This window comes from Gopherus evgoodei, chromosome 1 (genome assembly GCF_007399415.2).
Source record: "Gopherus evgoodei ecotype Sinaloan lineage chromosome 1, rGopEvg1_v1.p, whole genome shotgun sequence".
NCBI lineage: Eukaryota > Metazoa > Chordata > Testudines > Testudinidae > Gopherus > Gopherus evgoodei.
This window is the reverse complement of record NC_044322.1, coordinates 291,489,518-291,511,916: the sequence shown is the minus strand read 5'-3', so window position 1 is coordinate 291,511,916 and position 22,399 is coordinate 291,489,518. Positions and strand designations below refer to the sequence as shown.

The following is a 22,399-nucleotide window of genomic DNA, read 5'->3' as shown; positions in this document are numbered from 1 at the left end:
AACATGGGACGGGGAGACCGTGGGGGGCCCCAGTCTGGGGGCAGGAAGGAGTAACATGGGCAGTCACATGCCCCCCCCCCCGTTAGCTGTTGCCCACTTTGTGTCCCTCCCATGAGTCGCCTAGGCATACCAATAAGAATTAAAATCTACTTGCACCACTATGTAAGTACAACACAAGAAGTAATTCTTCCACTCTACTCAGTACTGATAAAGCCTCAGCTGGAGTATTGTGTCCAGTTATGGGCATCACACTTTGGATGCCCAGAACTGGACACAATACTCCAGTTGAGGCTTTATCAGTACTGAGTAGAGCGGAAGAATTACTTCTTGTGTTGTACTTACACAGGACAAACTGGAGAAAACCCAGAGGGGATCAACAAAAAATGTTAAAGGTCTAGAAAATATGACCTATGAGGAAAGACTGCGTTTGTTCAGTCTGGAGAAGAGAAGACTGAGAGGGGACATGATAACAGTCTTCAAGTACATAATGTTATTATAAAAAGAGGAGGGTGATAAATTGTTCTCCTCATCCACTAAGCACAGGACAAGAAGTATTGGGCTTAAACTGCAGCAAGGGAGATTTAGTTCAGACATTAAGGAAAATTTCCTAACTATATGGGTAGTTATGCACTGGAACAAGTCACCTAGGGAGCTTGTGGAATTGCTGTCCCTGGAGATTTTTAAGAACAAGGCAGACCTGTTCTTAAAAACAGGTTCTTAAAACCTGTTCTTAAAAACATCCTGTCAGGAATGACCCACATAATACTTAGTCCTTCCTAAGCATAGGAGACTGGACTAGATGACCTACTGAGGTCCCTTCCAATCCTGCAATATGGTGATCTATGATTTAAAAGGACTGGGTAGTATATGGTGTGGTTTTCAAATAAAATAATTAATAAAAAAAATCTTTGAAATTGTGTAATATGCTGAAAAGCTTCTACATTAATGGTTTAGCTCCAAGAACTAGCACAATTTCCTTGACAGCTGTGTCACCTCAGCATGCTGCAATTTGGGTTATCAAAGTGAAGCCAGTCTGCTGTGACCGTTGATCCTAAACACAATTTGCAAAGGGTATTCTTTCTAGTAGTTCCTGGGCATTCAGCCTTTAGTGTAATTAAAAGGGCCTTTCAGCTTTCAGATGTGAAGTACATGATGGTTGTAGACCAGTGTTTCCCAAATTTGTTCCGCCGTTTACGTAGGGAAAGCCCCTGGTGGCCAGGGCCAGTTTGTTTACCTGCCATGTTTGCAGGTCCGGACGATTGCTGCTCCCACTGGCTGCAGTTCGCCATTCCAGGCCAATGAGAACTGCTGGAAGTGTTGGCCAGTACGTCCCTCCATCTGTGCCGCCTCCTGTAGCTCCCATTGGCCTGGAGCAGTGAACCACGGCCACTGGGAGCCACGATCGGCTGGACCTGCAGACACTGCAGGTAAACAAACTGGCCTGGACTGCCAAGTGCTTTCCCTGAACAAGCGATGGAATAAGTTTGGGAAACACTATTGTAGACTTTACATGCAGAGCATCTAGGCCCACATTTTTAGAGATATTTAGGCACTTAACTCCCATTGAAATCAATGGGAGCTAGGTGCCTAAATACCATTGAAAATCTGATCCTGTATTCTATAAATGACACACACAATGAACCTCCAAAAATGGATACAAAAATTGTGCAGGCACTTGATTGTACATTCAGTTACCCCTGCTGCACATACATATAAATGAGGATCTTAGTTTACTATGAACCAACCACAGGATGGTGTCAGGATGCCTTCAGCTTCCTTTCTCCCCCAGAGTTTACTGATTGTTTCATCAAGAAGAGGGAGCATGCCATCTCTGTGACTTGGATGGCCTTCCACAGACACTGGTGGCCAGAACAAACGAGGTCTTTTTTCTGTGCTGGCAGAGTTTGAAAGACATTGCCAGTAGGAACAGGAACCATACCTGCACCATTCACAATAGCCTGACATTAATATCCCATCTGGATAAGCAGCACATAAACTCAATTTTTTGTGACCTAATTGCCCCAAACTTGGGCATGTGCTTAGGAAAAGGTGTGCTAAGGACAGTGTGGGAAGGACATGAGGCATGCAGGGCCTTATTACTGAGTACACGCACACAGGCCCACCGACAACAATTCTGGGCCCCAGGGCAGAACATGCAGTGGGCCTGAGCTGCTGCTGACTGCGCTGCTAGTGGTCAGTGAACTGCTGAGCACACTCTTCGGCATAGCCAGGGTTTCTACATGCCAGCCTGGCTGCCTTTGCCGCTGCCGGTACCACCCCATGCACACCAAGGAGCCCTGTGGCCTGCCCAGGCAATTTAACCGGGCCCAGGGCTCCCGGCCACCACTACTGTGGCAGTGGCCAGGGGCCCCAGGGCCCTTTTAAATTGCTCGGGCTGCTGAGCAATTGCCCCCTTTGCCCTCCTGTTGGCAGGCCTGCATGTACATCACTTGTCCCCTGTGAGCAAACACATTTCTAATCAATACCGGTATGTTTGGGAGCTGCATCTTGCTGGTACTGAGGTCATGTAGCAGACGCACTCATTCTTTATGAGCATTAGGGACTGCAGGGTAACAAGGCATTTGCAGCCACTGTCAATAACCTGCTTGCTAGTGTGTTGTGTTTTACTTCCTCATCATCCCAAGCAAAAGCAAATCATTCTAGTGCACATAATGGATATGTGTGCAAAGTGTATATGCACAAAATAAAGGATTGTGTTGAGTCTCCTTAAAATATCTGGTTACAAAAGATCGTAGCAATTTATATAAAGGAAAATATTTGCTGCAAATATGCTATGTTTTATGTAATAAACCTGTCTAGAAAAGATTTTTTTTAAATTAAAAATGTAAAAGATACTCATTATACTTAACTTAATAGGAGGAAATCATGCGTTAGACTCATGCAATAGCTGATAAAATGTTACAAGGTTTTCTACACTATGTTAATTAAATTATTATTAGTGTTCCATCCCAAACGTGTAAAGTCAAAAGATTCATACCTGGGCCCAGCTGCCTTCCTCAGACTCTTTCTGTATTATCAGCAAGGAGCCATTAGAAAAGCAGGTAAAAAATACAATAAACACAAGTCAAGAAGCAAAAGGTGATTATAATGCAAATGTTAATTAACAATTCTAGTTCAAAGAAAAATGTACAAATAAATATGCTGATAATGCATTTAACCTAGTGTCAATGGCAAACTTCTTAGCTAAACTACAAAACTGACACCATTATAATTAAGGTTGAGTAAAAAACTTCTTAGTACTGACAAATCAAGAAAATATTAAAGATATTAAAAAAACCGTCATAGTTTTGTGAAATGTTACAAGTTCATCTCAAACTCCCTTGGTTGTTTTCACAAAAGCAGCTACTAAAGTCAAAATTTTGCCATTTTGTCTAAAAATATTGAAAATTAGGGGTAACCCACTGTTTTGTCCAGCAAAGTCTCAAAACATTCATAATGTAAAGCCATGTTTACAGGCAGAGTGGTTGAAATTTTGCCCTGATTCAGATCTGTGAATACCTGTAAAGCTTTCGTGTTTGACTTGCACATACTTAACAGGCAAAGTAATAGTTCCATTCAATTGTGTTAACAGTAACATTTTGTACAACACATTGCAATAAAGCTACTCACTTTCTTGTACCAAAAGTATGTGGCTTTTTCCTAGTCAATTTTCCAGGACTAGCTCTGTTTGTTGGTGCTAAAGGTGCTGTTATTGTGTTAGTGTTTTCTTTACCAATAATGATAAAGCTGAGAGGAGGCTTGGTTGTAAAAAATAATTGGTAAGGAAATCACTCCATGAAATTTATAGTGAATATGTAAAACATTATAGCAAATGAAAATGTGTAACAAATCCAACTTTGCTGCATTAAAATGTAGATTTAGCACCTCCCCTGCCATTTATGGGCTGGGCTAACTGTAAATTATTCTGAACTGAGGATAAATTTTCATACATCTTTTTTTTTTTAAGATCAGTTAATTGCTTACAAGCATGGTCTCATGCTGGCACAGAAAAACCTTACCTTTGAAAACAAAATATAATTCTAACCCTGAGGTGTTAGGGAATGAAAAAAGTCTGAGCCATTGACTGGGGGATACATATTGCCATATATTTTAAGTCTCTACCAAAATCAGTAAGACGTTTGCCAAAAAATCAATGGCACAACAGTCACCCCAAGTCCCAGAAAGGTGAACAACCTGGTCTGGTTTTCAAAGAGAGAATTCTAGCTAAAGCAATTTTGTCCTGATTACATACTGTTCAGGCTTCCTCTAGATTACCATCTCTCAGTCTCATCATTATCGCAAACTTCTATTTAAAGTGATACTGGAAAGGAGGCTTAGGGGCAGGTGCGGCACTGAAATTGCTATAGACTCATTTTTAACAGACTAGATTTCGAATTGACAGTGTTCCCTTACGCATATTCAACAGAGCGTGACATCCAAATTAATGTTTCAGAAAATGGAACTACAGCTGCACAGTGAAACTTCAGTACTGAGTGCAAGTTAATATAGTCTCTGTGACTAATATATTTGGTATTTTATTTTTTAGGGAACTGTTATGTTTTCTCGAACTGTATATTTGAGAAAATCTACAGGTGATCTGACAATTGTAAACAACTACATACATTTCACTTGTGTTCTTGGTATTAAAATAAATATCACTGTTGTTTAAATAAAATTGGAAAGACTAACCGTTTTGGCTGGAGCTGCAAGATTTTCCATTTCTTCATGGGTCACCCAAACATTGCCTGAGGGCTGTTAACAAGGCCCACAGGGAAGCAGGTAGAATCCACATTAGGTAAGCAGTGTTAAAGAAGAAAGGCAGCACCACTGTAAGTTAACAGCGTATAGCATCATAATCAGCACAACCATGTTCTTGCCTCAATCGAGCTGCAACTAGAGAGAACTTTAGACAACTTGCTTTACTAAGATCTTAACAGATGATTGTTTATTAACCAGAACTAGTGGATGAAATGTCTTACTCCTAATGTGGTGGAAATTCTCTGAATACCGTTACAAAGAAAAGAACAGTTAAAGTGAGTATATCACACAAAGCGCCAACAGAAGCTTTTATGTGGTACTGAATCCTGAAGAGAGTTCTAATTTGGTGATGAATTTCCAGCCTAAAAATTCTGCACACATACTGCAGTTTCATTGATAGTAACTGAAATTTACAGAGAGGCAAAATAAGAAAAATGCTGCTTGAGAATTTATCAGAGTTTGATTTAAGAATACTTATTTTGTATATTTTGGTCATGTGATCCTGACAATTTGGGTTTTCATGGTTTTAAAGCTTTAAATTCTTGAATCTCAACACCTACACTTATTAAATAGTTATTGTCTGACCCCCTTTATGCCCCTCCCCCAATTTCCCACAAAGGTCAACATTTAAATTGATAAAACTTTTATGCAGCTGTGAACATTTAAATAAATAAAAATAGTATATAGTATGTAGTATAACATAAGTTCTCTTTCTCTACAGCTCTGTATGTCAAACATTTTTGAAGAATTTCTTTTAAGCATGTTCGCTTTTTCCCCTCATTCCATTGTTTTTAATAAGGGTTAGAGTCTGACTTGCCCAGGTGTGACCAGGCAGGGAAGTAAGGGGGTTCAAGAGCTGGCTGAGCACACAAGGGCAAAGGCTGCATTAAATTAACTTCCTTCTGGGGAAAGAGAGAGGACAGAGGAGCTCTGACTCACAGTACAGCTGTGTACCACCCATCCCTCACGGCTAAGTGCAAAAAGCCCAATCTACCCTAATATTTCTAGCCTGAATATGTGACATCTCATCTGGTAAATGTCAATGCTTTTCTTCAGCTGTGTAACTATATATTTTAAAGGTGCCTCAGTAATGAGAATAGAGAAACAGAGATGTTCAGGGTAAAATTTGACTTTCAATGAACTCAGACTTCTCAGTGCCTGAGCCACTTTTGAAAATGGTATTTAGGTGTGTTTGTTTGAAAATTTAACCTAAGTCATTATGGTTTTTTGCTATTGTCTTCAATGAGCACAAGATTCATCCTTGAATGAGGAAAGCCATCAGATTTTGAGTACATATGCCAGATTCTTAGGGCCAGGTTACTGATAACAGTACCTTGGATAGTACCACTTCAAGGAGGAGCTCTCTGAGTAGTAGAAATCAGCTCATTGGAGGAATAAGGTCCTCCTCAAAGTAAAAGTAACAGAATTTGCCCTTAGCAGTTACTGGAATAGTGGACATATTTTGATTGCATGCATCAATCAAAAGATGTTTAAATAACTTAGGGATCAAAAACCACCAGTATGGGCATACTATAGAAAAACTGATTGTGCAGATCAAGTGGTGCAGAATTGTATATGACATGATGACAGCACAAACTCGAGCAGTACTGTAAAAGTCTTATAGCCACCTGATCATGCAGTGACTTACAACTACTGTTTGTTCAAGATACATTTCACTATGACATAACATTCACCTGCTCAGATCTGTGTCTGCAATTGTTTCCTTAAATTTTAAATCTATTGCTGGGTAACATAATGTATGTGCAGCACAGTTCATTATCACTGAGCATTTAAAATATGGAAATTAAGTAGTTAGAATATGGAAGTTAAGAGAAAGTAGAGAAATATTCAAATATCCCCACTGTTCAAACAATCTCTTCAATGAAAGAACAAGTGTAATATATTACACTGCACATTTAAAAATCTCCTTAATTCTGTCCCCATATTTCAACCCAGCTTCCACTTATAGACCTGAAAACAATTTACATAAAAGAAACTGTACTTGTATTTGCAGCTGACTAAAATTAACATGTACCAGAGGCTACAAAATAGCTTAGTCTCTAGAAAGTTCAAAACTCACTTTGCAGACTCAAGAGGTTTGTATACAGGGGTTTGAATGAGCATCCAGACTTTTGGATGCTGATCCAAACCAAGGCTCAGTACCCAAATGGAGAAGTGAAAGTGTTAGTATTCCAGTGTCCCCCTTTCCCAGGCAGCATGCTGCCCCTGACCTTCTTCATTTTCAATCAGCTTCCCTTTTTCTGACAGGAAAATACTATACAGCATAGGGAGATAACCATGCAATACAATGTACTATCCTTAAATTTGAGTGTTGTCTTAGAGTTTTCCATTTCTTGTTCACTTCTTTTCTCCCACTTTGATTCATTTGCCTCACCTCTTTTTCCTGATGCCTAATGTTCTCCTCTCTTGACTTTCTTTCCACCCTTTTTTCCTTCAGAGTCTCTACCTCTCAGTCTTTCCCTTCACTACTTCTGCACAATTCCCATCTGTCCAAGCCCCTTTTCTCTTTCTCTGACCTCTAATATCTCTTTCTAGGCCCAGTTTTCTCACCTTGTTTCCAATCACCTATTTCTTAGCGTTCACCATCTGTCATTCTTTCTTTCCCCTCCAGCATGGCCCCTTTGTTCTCCATCTCCCCTCTATGCACACTCTTACCATAATACACACAGGATTCTTACCCTCTCAAATTCACTTCCACTTCTCACCTTTGTTCTCTTTCAAACAGGCTTCTCCTATATGCACTCTTCTCCTGCCTGCTCTCTCTCCTCCCATCACCCATACCATTATACACAGAAAATAAAACACTTTCTATCTCTTTTCCTTCTTCTCACTACATAGTCACATACTCTTGCTGCCTCTCCTAGGGAGGAAAGATAAGCAGGAGGATACAATAGATCCAGGCTGAGGGATAACTGAAAAAGGTAGAAGGAGGGAGAGGCAAGAATCTTCTGTGGGAGGAAAGAGCCAGGGCAGGAAAAGTATCTGGTTCATTTGGGGAGAGGATGTGACTTGGAGAAAGGGGAAAATAAAACATCTGCAAAAGTACAAGTAAGATTCCAAACGTTAGGTATCTATGCATAGCACGTGTGAGCATTTTGAGGTTTGCCCTTCCCTCATATTGATCACTAAGATAATTTCAAGGTTAATCAGAAGCACGATGTTTAAAAAATATATTGTTTTACAGGAAAGTAGTGATCAACAAGCAAGTAAAGGCACTTCCACTCTCTTCAGGACAATTCAGACTGATTTTGATTTGGTTTGTACTACACAGCTTTTGCTATGGATTTTGATATAGTGTCAAGTGTGAGAAAGCAAGTTAGCTGAACGTGACTCACTGTTCTAGAAGTGGGAGGAGCTGATGGACTCGTAAGTGATACCATCTCCTGGATTGCTAGTCGGAGCTTTAAGCGATGGAGAGGGTTGCTGATTCCAATTTCTCTCTGAATCTCAGTATCAGACAAAGCAGACATTATGGCTCCACTCTTCACATTTGCACGGCAAGCAGCAACATACCATGCAGGCATTCCCAACCACAGCTGTTGAGAAAAAAAATCACTAGTTTAAGACACTAGAACTCAATTTCTGAGATTTCATACATGATTTAGTTAAAGACTCCTGCCATGTGAATTACTATGGTAATGCTCAAGCACTCAAATCACCAGTTTGTGAAAGGCCCTTTTGCGCATGCAGATTCAGGCATTGCACAGGCAATAAGTGTGATCAAAAAGTGATTTTGATGTTGTGAAATGGCTTCGGAATTCTGGACCTGAGCACAACTGGAGATTTCATGTTAGCTCTCCAGTGTTCCACAACCATACCAGGAATGTCAAATACAGATATGTTTCCTAGTGTATATCTATATTCCAGCTTGAGGAGACATACCTGCACTAGCTCACTGAGAGCTAGTGTGTGGAACATTGAGTATACCCACAACAGTGAGAGCCACTGACAGGGTAGCTACCTTGAGTACTTACCTAGCACGGTGGATGGGTTGTGCTCAGAGTGGCTAGTCCCTTGCGCCATGGCTGCTACACACTATTTTGAATGTGCTAGATCAATGAGTGTGAGCACAGGTATGTTTCCTTGAGCTCAAAGTAGAGACATATGCAAAGTGTTTTCAGAGCTGCTCATAATCCCTGCCTGCAATAGTTCTACTACTCTTTTCCTGACCGCTAATGAACAGAGACTGACCATACGACTGAACTGTGCTCAACTGTTTTGCATTCTTCTAGGCATGCAAAAACACACTGCCTGTTGTGTCCCTTATTATGATTGAAACAACACCCAGATCTTCTTATCCACAGGAAAGAATTCTGTCTCAAAGAAATACATATGTGAACCCTCCAAAACACGGTCCCCTCAAAAAACCAAACACCATCCCCCCAAACCAGGGAGCTCCTAGTCACAGTATGAAATACATTCGATTATAATGAAATGTGCAGAAGGAGGACCAAAAGACATAACTTGACAACATTTTCAGAAGTGACTAGTGATTTTGGGTGCTCAACTTGAGAAATTTGTACTTTTCAAATATAAGGTGTAAAAAAGCTCATTTCAAATTAATGCATTAGCTATTGGTAGTGTACAAACATTCTTTTCTGTTCTGTTTCCTATACCACACCCATCAGGATGGAACTGAGTGCCTGCTGAGCACCCATAATACCGTACCATTAAGGATTACATTTTCAAGATTGTTCACTGATTTTGGATGTCCAGTTCAGGATACTAGGTCTGGATTTTCATAGATTAATAGATTCCAAGGCCAGAAGTGTCCACTGTGAACTAGTCTGATCTCTTGCCTAACACAGGCCATAGAACTTCCCTAAAATAATTCCTCTTTGACCTAGAACAATTCCTGTTTGAGCTAGAAACATTTTCACAGGTGCTAAGCATCTGCAGCTCTATCTGAAGTAAATGGGAGCTTCACATGCTCCACATCTCTGAAAAATCATGTTCTGTGTGTCTCAAGTTGAACATTCAAAATTAAGATATAATTTTGAAAATGTAAGTCTAAATCCTCTCCAATGTCTTTGGATATTAGAAGCTGTTTTACCAAGAAAGAAAATGTAGGAATGAAATTTTTTTTAAACATGGCATCAGTTAATCCACATGCACCTGGAGAGCCATCTGGGACAGATAGAAGTGTGTCTGATTTAACAGTCTCCTAGTGTGAAATGAAATACTCAACATTAGACCTACATCATCAGGTTGGAAATGTGTACCATGAAGACAGCTGTGTGATAAATTTCATATGTTGGGGGGAGGAGGCGGGGAACCCCAGGATCTACTAAGAGCTAAAAATGCTCATTATAGAGAAAACTTATTTTTCCGCAGGTGCAGACTTGGGTACAACACCTTATCCTTTTGGAATTTCCTCCAGCTCCCTCAGGCTGATGAAGTGCCCTTTTGCACAGTATTGTGCTTGGTACTAAGCTGTAGTGCACTGAACTAAAATACCTAAATGCCACTAAAACTGCCTGATGCGTCAAGGGATGATGCGGGAGGCAGCTATCTGCAAGGATTACTTGGCATGTTCCATTAGAATAGGGGCTATGAAAAGGCAAAATGGCAAGATTCCTTCTCCCCCTCCAGTATTTGCTTCAGATGTAGACCTAATATGATATTCTGTCAAGCATCACAACATTCACTAACACAGACTTCTCAAAATGAATGAAAAGATCACCGAATTGTTCTCAAATCTTATGAAAGTTCCTATTTTTACCATATTAAAAATCAACAAGTAAAAACTAGAAATTTTGCATGAAAATAGACAGACACAGACTTTACTCTTGGATGTCACTGAGTTCCATACTGTCCTTTTCCATAGTAGGAGTGAAATTTTCTGATGGCTTGTCACTGGTACCACTGTAACTTGCACATCATCATAGTCTGTCAGAGGACCAATTACTTAGCACTAAACCTTACTGAGGATTAATAAAAATGCTCAGCAATATGGAGGCCTAAGCCACACTTCAAGAATACTAACCCTTCTGACTACAGTTCAGTGATTTTAAAGAAACATATCACTCATTGTTTTTTAAAATGAAGACATTCTGAAGAGCCAGACTGGGACAGGTGCACAAAAGGTCAGAGAGAGGGCAAAGAGCCCACACCTCAGATGGCCCACATAACGGGCCGCTACCACCACAGTTCCAGTGCCCAGGGGAGTTCAGTCAGATCCTCCATATGCCCCATGAGGAGCAGAGGGCTACAAACAGGATGGAGAGAGTCTGGGAGGAAATGGATCCCTGTCTCTCCACCACACACTGGTCTACAAAAGAGCACTGCAGGGAGCAGGCTGTGCTGAAATATGGTACATCAAGAAGCTCAGGGAGAGATTGGGTCTCTTTTTGATGCACAGTCCCCTCCTTGAAATCCCCCACACCACACATACAGGACTGAGTCTTGAAGAACAATCTAAGCCCAGATTAAATTGTCATGTAAAGTTTAATAGGGACATGTACACAGATTGAGTCCAGGTCCCAGATATAGAACTGTCAACACAACTGATTTTAGCTGAAGGACTATGAAAAAATGATGCACAGCTTCATAATGCATCTTCTCTCATATTTTTTATATATTAAATAAATTAGATTTTTCTCCTTTTCAGACTCTCTCCAACCCAAACACTCCACATAGTTTGCACTTAAACAGTTCCTTAGAACAGAAGACAACAATTTGGAAAGGAGAGCAGCCTAAGTTTGAGTTCTTTACTTCGGTAGAACTTGATTCAAAGTTAAATTACATGACTGGGTAAAAAGGAGTGTGCAGGTTTTAATCAGATCTATAGCAGACACTTATCTACATCAGAAACAACCACTTAGTGTGACACTAATAGTGTCTCTGAGAAGTGTGTACCCATTGTTCCAAGCAAGGAGGATGCAGCTCAAGATTGAGACATGTTATCAGCATTAGTTACAGAAGCTCATAGCTCTTAAGATTTATCCAAGTTATACATACTGTAATCATGTGCTGACTCACCCTTGCGGCGCCTCCTGCTGGTGTCCTGGGAATTAGCTCTTTTTCCAGCCTTAGAGCGCCCTCTGCAGGCCAAAATCTCATCACTAACTGGTTTGGCCCCCTTGTGCCTCCTAGACCCGCCCCTTCCCTCAAGGTGCTGCCCCCCAGGCAGTACCCCCACTCTCTGCGTCTCCCCACCCAGGGGAACCCCTGGGGTCTCCCCATAGAAGACACCTGTATAACCGGGATCCATCATCCCCTGGTTCCTTGAAGTCCAGGCAATAGTTCCACTGTCCATGCCCATGTCCCTTGTATCAGGGGCGGACCACTTATGCCCACATTCTCCAACACTTTCAGTTCCTCAAGGCTCGGGTTCGGGCAACAGTCCCACAGTCCATGCCCTGCCCCTGGGCCTGGGCCTGGGCCTTTCCCCCGCCCTGCTCCACTCCAGGTACCTTCTCTCAGCTTCCTGCAGCCAGATCCCTCCCTCTCAAAACCAGAGAGAGTCTGCTGAGCTCCTGGCTCCCAGCCTCTTATATAGGGACTGCTGAGGCCTGTCTGGGGCATGGCCCAGCTGCAGCTGCTTGCCCAATCAGCCTCATAGCTGCTTTCTCCCAGCCACAGCCCTCTGCAGGGCTACTTTTACCCCTCCCGGGCAGGAGCAGGTGATCACCCCCCTACAATACATATATTACACACCAAATAACTATGTTTAAAGAACATTAAGATGACAGTCAAGCAATGAAAACTTAGGAAATGCCAGTATTAAGTTTGCCTTAATTTGCGCCCCTTGTACTTATGTGTTATGTAAAGTCTTTAAATTATATGATTACATACTATTTGTGAGGGTAAGATCCTCTACATATCTGCCACTAGGGGAAATAAGAGAGACAGACATACTCAGACAGTGGGTTTCCCAGACATTTACTGACAGAGGAATATTGAGACTCAGGAACCCAGTGTTCAATTGCAGTTTTTCAGGGTAGCTTTCTTCAGAGGTAATAAACTTTTTTTTCCCCCCCTTCCATCCAACCTGCCTCTATCGCCCTCTCGGCAGCTTCTGTCTCAGTCCCCCACCCGTTAGCCTCCTGCAGCTGGCAGTGATACTACAGCTAATAGAAAGAAAGAAAATGAAACATTCAAACTTTCTTTCCAAATACTGTCTCTCAGAGTTTGGGAAGGTAACATAAATACAGAAGTTCTGTGAATAAGATCCATGCTTCCAACACTTACCTCCAGCCACGCAACCACTGTAGGCCCGTCCCACTGTGCAAAAGGCAATCCCTTTCTCCGAGCTTCTTCCAGAAGTTCATGCCTAAAAGTGTATCAGAAAGTGTTAAGTAGGTGTCAGTACCTGGGACAGCAGAGCTACACTTGTACTTCCAAGGCTAAACGCAACAATAATGCAGCACAATAACTCTCCTCATTTACACCAATAATCTTGTTAAAGTATTTAAGCCTAAGTAAAAGCAGTTCCTTGCCTTTTCTGAACATATTCCTTTCTCTATTCCAAACTTTTTTCTCTTTCTGTTCTAGGACTCGTTTTATCTTGGACTAGGACTCCTATGATAATGCCTAACATGTAAAGGAAATACATTTGTAATTTAATTTTCAACATTTCTGGATTGTGTATAGAAATATACCACAGAGAAGACATCTATTATACAATTTTGTTACACTTTTTGACACAATTCATTGGATAAGCATTGTGATGATTTATCAACGATATGTGAATCATTACAAAGGTGGCCAACTACAGATCCAAATTCTGTGCCTGCCATCTCCCCTGGACTTCAAAGCCTGTAGAACATGTCACTCCACAATAAGAATTTGGCTTTTGCAGCCTTTAAAACAAAGAGTGTAACATCATATTTAATATAATCGTATTGAATATCATGCAGATTATATACTTTTAAATCTATTAAAATATCAGGAAAATGCTTGCTTTACATTTCACCCATATTAAATAATTTGATCACGTACACAAAAAAAAATCCTTTTGCACAGGGGAACGGATCAACAGGATATTGCAGGGGGCACAGAATTCATCATGTAGCCCCTCTAAAACCTGTTTCTTATTAACCAAAGTATTTCTGTCTGCCTCCCACTGAGAGGAGCACAGAAGGCAGGTTCTCAGCAGTAATGGAAACAAATTAGATAAGGACTATGCTAATGTAACATTAAAATTTGCTGACAACACTTCATAAGAAAGGAAATTTAAAGTGATAATATTGCTTTTGCTTCCTTGTCCTTTATTGTTGCAGCCTGCGTGGTTCAGAGAACCCTCAACAATGCTGCTTTGCCTTAGTAGCCCTTCACATAGGGATCTTGAAAAACTGTGGCACAATGAAGCAGAGATAAAGGCAAGAGAATGACCTTGTTTTTTTTAAGAAATAAATTGGGGTTCCCAAATCATGAAGGGTCAGATTCTGCTACTTGTGCCCCTACTGAGTATCCTTTTATTCTGTAAATTACTCCATTGTAATCAATGGAGTAACACTTTCAGATAGATGCTATTCAGTGAGTGAGGGTTTTAGAATTTGGCTCTAGTAGAAGGGGAGAAAGATTGATTAAGACCTGCACACCTCTTTGTCCTGATAATCTAATATTTTATTTGAATCAAGTTGTCCAGCAATGACGAACTACTTACGTCACCATCCTTTCCAAATTTATGTTTTCAGTTCTATGGAATTGTTTAATTACTTAAATGACAACTTTCAGGTGCAATGCAAGTTTTTTAGATAGCCAAAAGTCAGAGTTTATAGGTGAAATCAGCCGCTTAGTTACCTAAATTCCCTAAATTATTTTGAATCCACAGGAAGAGTCCATTTTTGAAAATCTAGCCCTACAACTGCTTCAGGTTTCTGTATTTCAGCTATAGATAACACCATTGACATCTGACAACACTTTTCAACCAAAATCATCTAGGCTTCCCTCTTAGCACACACACTATCCTCTGCTGCAGAGAGTTTTGCAGCTGCTTGTAGGAAACCTGTTATATAACTGCCACTTGCTATCCATGTCCTTTTCCTGAATCCCAGCTAGGCCAAGGAGACCTGGGGAGCTGAGCCAAGAAGCCCAAGTAAAAAAGTCAGTTAACTGCTTGTTGTGTAAGGATGGCGTTTACTCTCTGTGGGTGGCTGGTGGAACTGAGAGTTTCCTCCTCCAATTTCCCAGAGAGGGTGGAGTGCCCCTCTCTAGCACACTGTTGTTGTACAGGTTCTACCCAATAACTGGAGTGTGGGATCACTCAACCATCCCCTCCCCATCATCCGTGTGAGCTTCCTCAGTGCACAGTGGTATGTGAGTTGGGAGGAACTTTGGTCTAGGAGGCAAATTTGGGCTTGTTAGATCTCTTTTTAAACCCATGGCTGAACTCTGGAATTGAAGTGCCAGGAAAGGAGACATAATCTTTAGGCCCAGAGCCACTTTACAATGTCTTTCCCCTCAACAACTCACTTCCTCCAGCCTGGAATATCAGAGAAAATATTGAGCATGTTCAGTATATCTCTGGTGTGATTCCCATGAGCTCAGTAGCCATACAGTAATCAAACTGGAGTCAGGTTTGGGCTCTCAGTTTAGCATTAAGCTGCCGCTTCTGAGGGAGATGTTCTCTTCTGGATTAGTGAAGAGCCTCTATAGCTGCATGGTCAGTCAGACTCGTGGCGGTACTTATGGGAGAACAGCTCCAGATATTGCTTCTGGCTGAACAGAACTGTCCAAAACTTGAATTTCTTATGCTCCTGGCTACAGCTATCAGTGACATCACACATAATCCTGAGGTTCTTGGAAGGCACAGCAGGTGAGGGAGGAAAATGATTATCACAGAATCACAGATTATTAGGGTTGGAAGTGGCCTCAGGAGATCATCTAGTCCAACCCCCTGCTCAAAGCAGGACCAATCCCCACTTCCCTAAATGGCTCCCTCAAGATTTGAACTCACAGCCCTGGGTTTAGCAGGCCAATGCTCAAACCACTGAACTATCCCTCCCCCCATACTAATAATTTTAGTTGTAATTTTAAAATCTATTATTCAGTCAAATATTGTATTAGGGTGAAATTAACCCTTGGGCAGAGTGCCTGCACAAGACAAAAGCCTCACTTAATGATTTGGGATCTTAAAGACATTTTTATTCATTTAATTTTGTAGAAGGATTGGAATTTATATTTAAAAGCTCAGATAATAATTTCCTTTTCTTTTATAGTTTTGCCTACAAATACTGAAATGCAAGTTTTATTTAATTTGAATTTCCCTTTTTTAAAAAAAATACCCTGTGGTTTAAATATATGTATGATTTTATATTATACAATATGAAATTATAAATTATATCACTTAGGCTGTATACAGCGTTTGAACCCTGGCTCTGCAGAACTAAAAACAGAGCCTCTATTACTTCATCTAAAAGCAGTAATTTCTTAGGTGACAGCTGTAGTAGACACTTATCCTCTTACATGAATCAGCCCCTAGAGGGGGACAAAGATACATTCTTTGTTAGATTGGGTTACACAAATGAGTATGATGCAAGTTAATTAATAAATGATGTATAATTTTGATAAAAAGTAAATCTAACTAATAAAGGTAATATAACTAAAATAGCAACTTCCAGTATTTATGAAAAATATGAATCTTCTGCAGTGATTGTAGGTCTGTAGCAAATTTTCAAACCAAAATTCCTTGGCTATTTCAAAGTCAAGTTTAAAAAAAAATCAAAATCAAGATGTTAGAATCAAGATTGTGTTATATAAGAGGTCACACTGGCTGATGGCTTTACAATCTCTGAATCTATTAAAGTGGTTTTCACTTGAGAATATATTAGTTTATTTACAGTATAAACTCCTTGCAAAAAGAATCCAATAATTTTCAAATGAATCTGTAATTTTTCATTACAACGTGAAAATGGCTAAAATTGTGCGCAATTTTCCTACCAACAGGGTAATAACAGCTATAAACCAGTTCACATAAATTTAGATGCCATTTTGGGAGAAAAATGTATCCTCTACACTTCATCAAAGTACTTTATGAGGCCATGAAGTCATTCTAAGTAAAACCCACAAATTAGTGACTGAGAGGAAGGGGCCCATGGCTCCAGAGGGTAGCTGCTGCTTGCTCTGCAGATGGACAGAGAGGCCCCTGGTTAGAGGAAGCTACAACTGCAGCTGCCTCATCCCTACCTAGCTAAGCAACTGATCATAAGAGGAGGAACAGAGTGTGCTCAGCTGCACTGATAACAGCCTCAGACTGTTTCCCTCTGCTGGGGTTTACAGCTGGTGGGGAGAAATGTAGTGTTCCCCTCCCTACTCTGAAAGGTGGGGAGGAGCTGGCAGATGTCAGAGAAAGCACTATATACTGTTACACTGTGTCACTTGTTTGTATCTTTAGGCAAATACAGGACTTTCCTTGCTTTCCTATCTAATTTTTGGCAACATATGCAACTAATATGGTCAGGAGAATTGATATTAATTAGACTTTACTGTAGGAGGTAGTTTGCATATAATAGTCTCTAAAAGAGTTTGCAAGCACTGGAATGATTACAAAATGAATCAATATTTTTAGATATTATTATTTAAGAATAAAATCACCTTTATTTAAGACACTGGGAGTAACGGTAATATGAATGTAGGACTGGAAGGGACCTTGATAGGTCATCTAGTCCAGTCCCCTGCACATAGGAAGGACAAAGTATTAGGAACCATCGCTGATAAGAGTTTGTCTAACCTGCTCTTAAAAACCTCCAATGACAGAGATTCCCAACACCTCCCAGGTAATTTGTTCCCGTTCTTAATGAGCCTTATCGTTAACTAGTTTTTCCTAGTATCTAACCTAAATCTCCCTTGCTGCAATTTATGCTCATTACTTCCTGTCTTCAGTGGATAAGGAGAACAATTTATCACTTTCCTCTTTATAACATCCTTTTATGTACCTGAAGACTGTTATCATGTCCCCACTCAGTCTTCTCTTCTTCAGACTAAACAAACCCAGTGTTTTCAATCTGTTCTTGTAGGTCATGTTTTCTAGGCCTTTAACCCACATTTGTTGCTCTCTTCTGGCCTTTCTCAAATTTGTCCACCTCTTTCTCAAAGAACACAGTACACCAGTTGACGCTTATTAATGCTGAGTAGAGTGGAATAATTACTTCTTGCTTACAACGCCTCTACTAATACATCATAGAAAGACATTTGTTGTTTTGCAACAGTATTACACTGCTGACTCATATTTAATTTGTGATCCTCTACAACTTCCAGATCACCTTCTGCAGTACTCCTTCCTAGACAGTATTTTCCCATTTTGTATTTGCACAGCTGATTATTCCTTCCTAAGTGTAGTTCTTTGCATTTGTCCTTATTGCATTTCATCCTATGTATTTCAGACCATTTTGACAGTTTGTTGAGATAATTTTGAATTCTAATCCTGCCCTCCAAAGCTCTTCCAACTCTTCCCAGTTGGTACTGTCCACAAATTTTATAAGTGTACTGTCTGTGCCATTATCTAAATAATTTATTATTGCGTCATTAATCAACTATCTTCCACTGCGCTAGATAGGTGTTCCAAGGTAAGGAAATTATATGAAAGTGGACTTTAGCTAGCCTCTGTCCAAAGCTAGGGTGACTCTTCTGTTAATCTAACATTTTCGAAAAAGGACATGATACAACTGGGTATCCTCACCATTGGTGCAATTAGAGAGGGGCACAGTCAGGTGTGTCTGGGTTGGCTGGCACAGAATGGTGGTGACATGGAAGTGCGGGCTCCCCCCATCATTGACTTCTCTTCCCTAATCCCAAGGAAACTACTTCACAGGTATCAGAGGGGTAGCCGTGTTAGTCTGGATCTGTAAAAGCAGCAAAGAATCCTGTGGCACCTTATAGACTAACAGACGTTTTGGAGCATGAGCTTTCGTGGGTGAATACCCACTTCCTCAGATGCACCCACGAAAGCTCATGCTCCAAAACGTCTGTTAGTCTATAAGGTGCCATAGGATTCTTTGCTGCTTTTATTTCACAGGGGCACTACTGTACTGGGCTGTTCTCCTTATCCTAATCCTCCCCAGAACCCCGGGGGACTGTTTAGCATATAACTATGCTAACCCACTCAACATTATTACAGTAGGGTTGCCATTCAGCACTTTGAAACTCCTCTGAAGGGAGCAGTGGCCAGAGTGGACAATATGGGAACTCTGCTGTCAGGGAAGAGATAAAACCCAAGAGATCAGTGCTGACTATGAATGTTCAGGACAACCTGCAGTGGTTTTCAACCTGTAGTCCATGGAGGGGGTCCACAAATGGCTGTTGTTACCATAGAACAGTAGTTTTCAACCTGTGGTCTGCAGTCTCCTGGGGGTCAGCAGACTAAGTCTAGGGTTTCCAAAGGGGTCCATAACTCCATTAAAATTTTTTTAGAAACCAAACGTGAAAAATGGTTGAGAACCACTGATTTAGGGGTTTACAATTCATGGAGTTTCTTGTCACTAAATGTTTTTTTTTCTTGTATAGGTGATTGTCAAATCCTCTTATCACCCACTGTCAACTGCTCATTGTGTAACAGCAAATGAATGTTATTTAAAAATGAATGACTAAGGAGAGTCCATCCATTGACCTCTCTGTTGGTAAATATTAAAATCTGGATTGAAAACGAAATTTCTAGCTTGATCTTGTTTATAACTGTCATGAAAGTGAGGCTCACCTAATGAGGTGAACAACAAATAGCTGCTCAAAATGACTGACATCTAAATTAAAGTGCAGGAACTTTAAGACAAAGTCTAAACACTTCCATGATGAAATATGAATTTCAACACACAACTCCGTACTTCTGCAAAATAGTAGTACGATTAGCTAGTTCCAGTTGATTTCACATGTAGCGTTCTCAGTAATACCAAGTATAATGGCTCTTAATTAAAATTCAATAGCAAATGTGAGGTAAGTTAATAATGAGGCATGTTAAAACAAGATGTAACAACATTTTAATAGTACGGTACTAGTAGTTCTCACTTAGAAACATCGGCTTGTAGATAGAGAAGCTAATTCCCATGAAATGTCATGCATAAAAGTTTTCTAATAAAGATACTGGCTGCAAGTCAAAATGTTACGTTGAAGACAAAATGCAACAGATTCCCTTTATTATTATTATTATTATTATTATTATTATTATTATTATTATTATTATTATTATTATTATTATTATTATTTCCTTTATTATTATTTAACACTGAGTAATGTAAATGGAATTGTTAATTATTGTATTCTTTCAAGTAGAAATATTGTCCAAATTACAACCAGCCTTTATACATATTAGATTTCTGTAAATTAAGTTAGATAGAAGATGGCATTCAATGTGAGCAACTTGAGGACTTTAAACCAAGGTGCAAACATAATTGATTCTCTATAGAAAATAATATTCAAATAACTGAAACAGACAAATGTCCAGGAACTAGTGTCTTGGATTCAAAGCCTTTTGGAATCAGGCAAGAATTTTTCCATTTAACTCATAGGGCTTTGGACAGATGCTATTAACAGAAGGAATTTTTCATTTCTCTGTATTGATATTTTTTAGCCATTATAGATTTAAAAGGAACAAGAAGCAACCTTGCCATTGCCATATACTTTTGACTTAATCTCTTTTAAAAGGGTCTACGTTTGTTTTAAATACAACCCTTCATTAAAAATTAAGTTAGTTATTCAAACTCTTGCCCTTAGGCTGACCCTGACTTTAAATAATGCACCTATCTTTTCTCTGTGTGTGTGTGTGTGTGTGTGTGTATAAAAAACTTTGTATAAAAGGTGGACTGGGAATGGTGGGCAAGGTTAATTCTTCATGTCTTTGCAAAACTTTTTCCAGTTAACTTTAAAAGAATTTTCAGGGGAGAATGATTGAAATATTGAACAGGTAAATGTAAGTAATGATTCATGCAATAAATAAAAACTGTTTAAATACAAAGGACAAGGGAGGTATTATTATTCCTTTAATATGAGCATAGGTAACATAGCTATGGACAGCATTTTTAAACATTGCTGTAATTGCTGTATATTAGTGCATGTTCTGCAAGCAGAAGGGCATTATTGCCTTTCTGAAAGCATACATTATGTGAACAGAGGCATATTCTGGAATGCTGAACAGCCATAAAAAATACAGACCATAACTTTAAATTAGAGGAGCAGAAAATTACTATTAAAAATATAATCAAAACAATAATGAACTAAACAGACTTGCAAAACAGACGACCTTGCAATCTAGTATAAAGTTTACTAGATATTATTAGAGACCCTTGGAGCTTCCAGGTTAATTAAATTTTATTAAATCAGGTTTTGTACCAGCATTTCATAGTAATACATTTTAAATTAAAATAGTAACTCCTGTCCTCTACAAGTTTAATTCTGGTCTTCCAATCTTAAAAAAAGCCATAGTTCAGACATATTTAAGAGTTTGTGTACTCTGCATAGAATTTTCTTTTATAAGCTCCATAAATAGTTTGTTTCAGGGAAAACAAAACTTGTTCAATTGATCTAAGAAGAGGAGATGAGGATTTTAAAACTGAAACCAGGAGAGCCAATTAAAACACATTTCCATACTTTTAAAACAAATGAATTAGTAAAAAAGAAAAATAAGCATGAAATTATATAAGCATAAAATGAAAATATTGTTGTTCTATATACAGAGTATGTAGACCCAACAAGCCAATCTATTTTAAAAATGGACTGGCATTATCCCCAGGTAGACTCTTAAGGGTAAAGGCTTCAAGATCAAGTCCTGAATTTGTGAAGAAATGAGAAATATTGTGCATTCAACTATTATAAAGTTGTAGAATACCCTGAACATTTGGTTTGGGGTTAGTTCCCTGCATAGGTCTGTTTATATAATTGAAAAAGGAAAAGAAAAAAAAAGAAAAGAAAACATGGTGCTGAAAATGAACATGTTCAGCAGCCAATGTGATTTAACTTACCCAGATATGCTTTTCATGAGATGAAGAGAGATGGATGGAAAAGAAAAGCACACAAACATTAATGAATATATGTCAATCCATTAAAAAAATCATGATAGATAAAATAATAGCACAATCACAAATATGGCAAATCTCACTAGGAAACAGACCTTCCACTAATTTATTTAAAAAGACACATGCCCCTATATGGATTTTTAAACCGAGATAATAGCAGTTATAATTAAATTGGCATCTGTTACTTATTAGAAACCTCTTAGCACAACAGACCTACAATAAATGTTAGAGCCAGAAGGTCTGACAACACAGCACATGTTGGATACTATTCACAAACAAATGCAGGTTGTCCCAGCTTTCATCATTCATAACCTTTTGTGCAATGGAATGTTACGTATATTTTGATTAGTGTTTTTTCACACAAATGCATTTAGATACAAACAACATGGGTTTAGCCACTAAGCACATTACCATGGAAGAATCTCCAACCACACACACAGAAAATACACAGCAAAAGGTGAACCAGGATTTGCTTTCTTGCCTATTACATAAAAAAAAATGGTCTAAGTTGTGTTTTCTGAAACATTACAGGAAATGACAGCATCACTTAGGGCTGGATACTTCCATCCTTACTCATGCTGAGCAGTATGTAACTCTGTGACTAGTCTGATTGGTGTGAGACGAGTTGTCAGTGATTTATGCGGTTTTGCATTCTGTGTAAGGTGTTACTCAGT

The 22,399-nt window shown here is 39.4% G+C and overlaps 1 protein-coding gene across 9 annotated transcripts in view; it reads right to left on the bottom strand.

The window, feature by feature from the left end:
* The window catches only part of PPFIA2 (PTPRF interacting protein alpha 2), a 666,887-nt gene that overhangs the window by 29,266 nt on the left and 615,222 nt on the right, over positions 1-22,399 (bottom strand). For all 9 annotated transcript variants that reach the window (XM_030548621.1, XM_030548623.1, XM_030548626.1 and 6 more), the window contains 4 exons: positions 12,973-13,054; positions 8,115-8,315; positions 4,690-4,752; positions 2,999-3,028 (listed from right to left, as the gene is read on the bottom strand). In XM_030548621.1, coding sequence (XP_030404481.1) covers positions 2,999-3,028; positions 4,690-4,752; positions 8,115-8,315; positions 12,973-13,054 — 376 coding nt within the window. The remainder of the gene's footprint in view (positions 1-2,998; positions 3,029-4,689; positions 4,753-8,114; positions 8,316-12,972; positions 13,055-22,399) is intronic.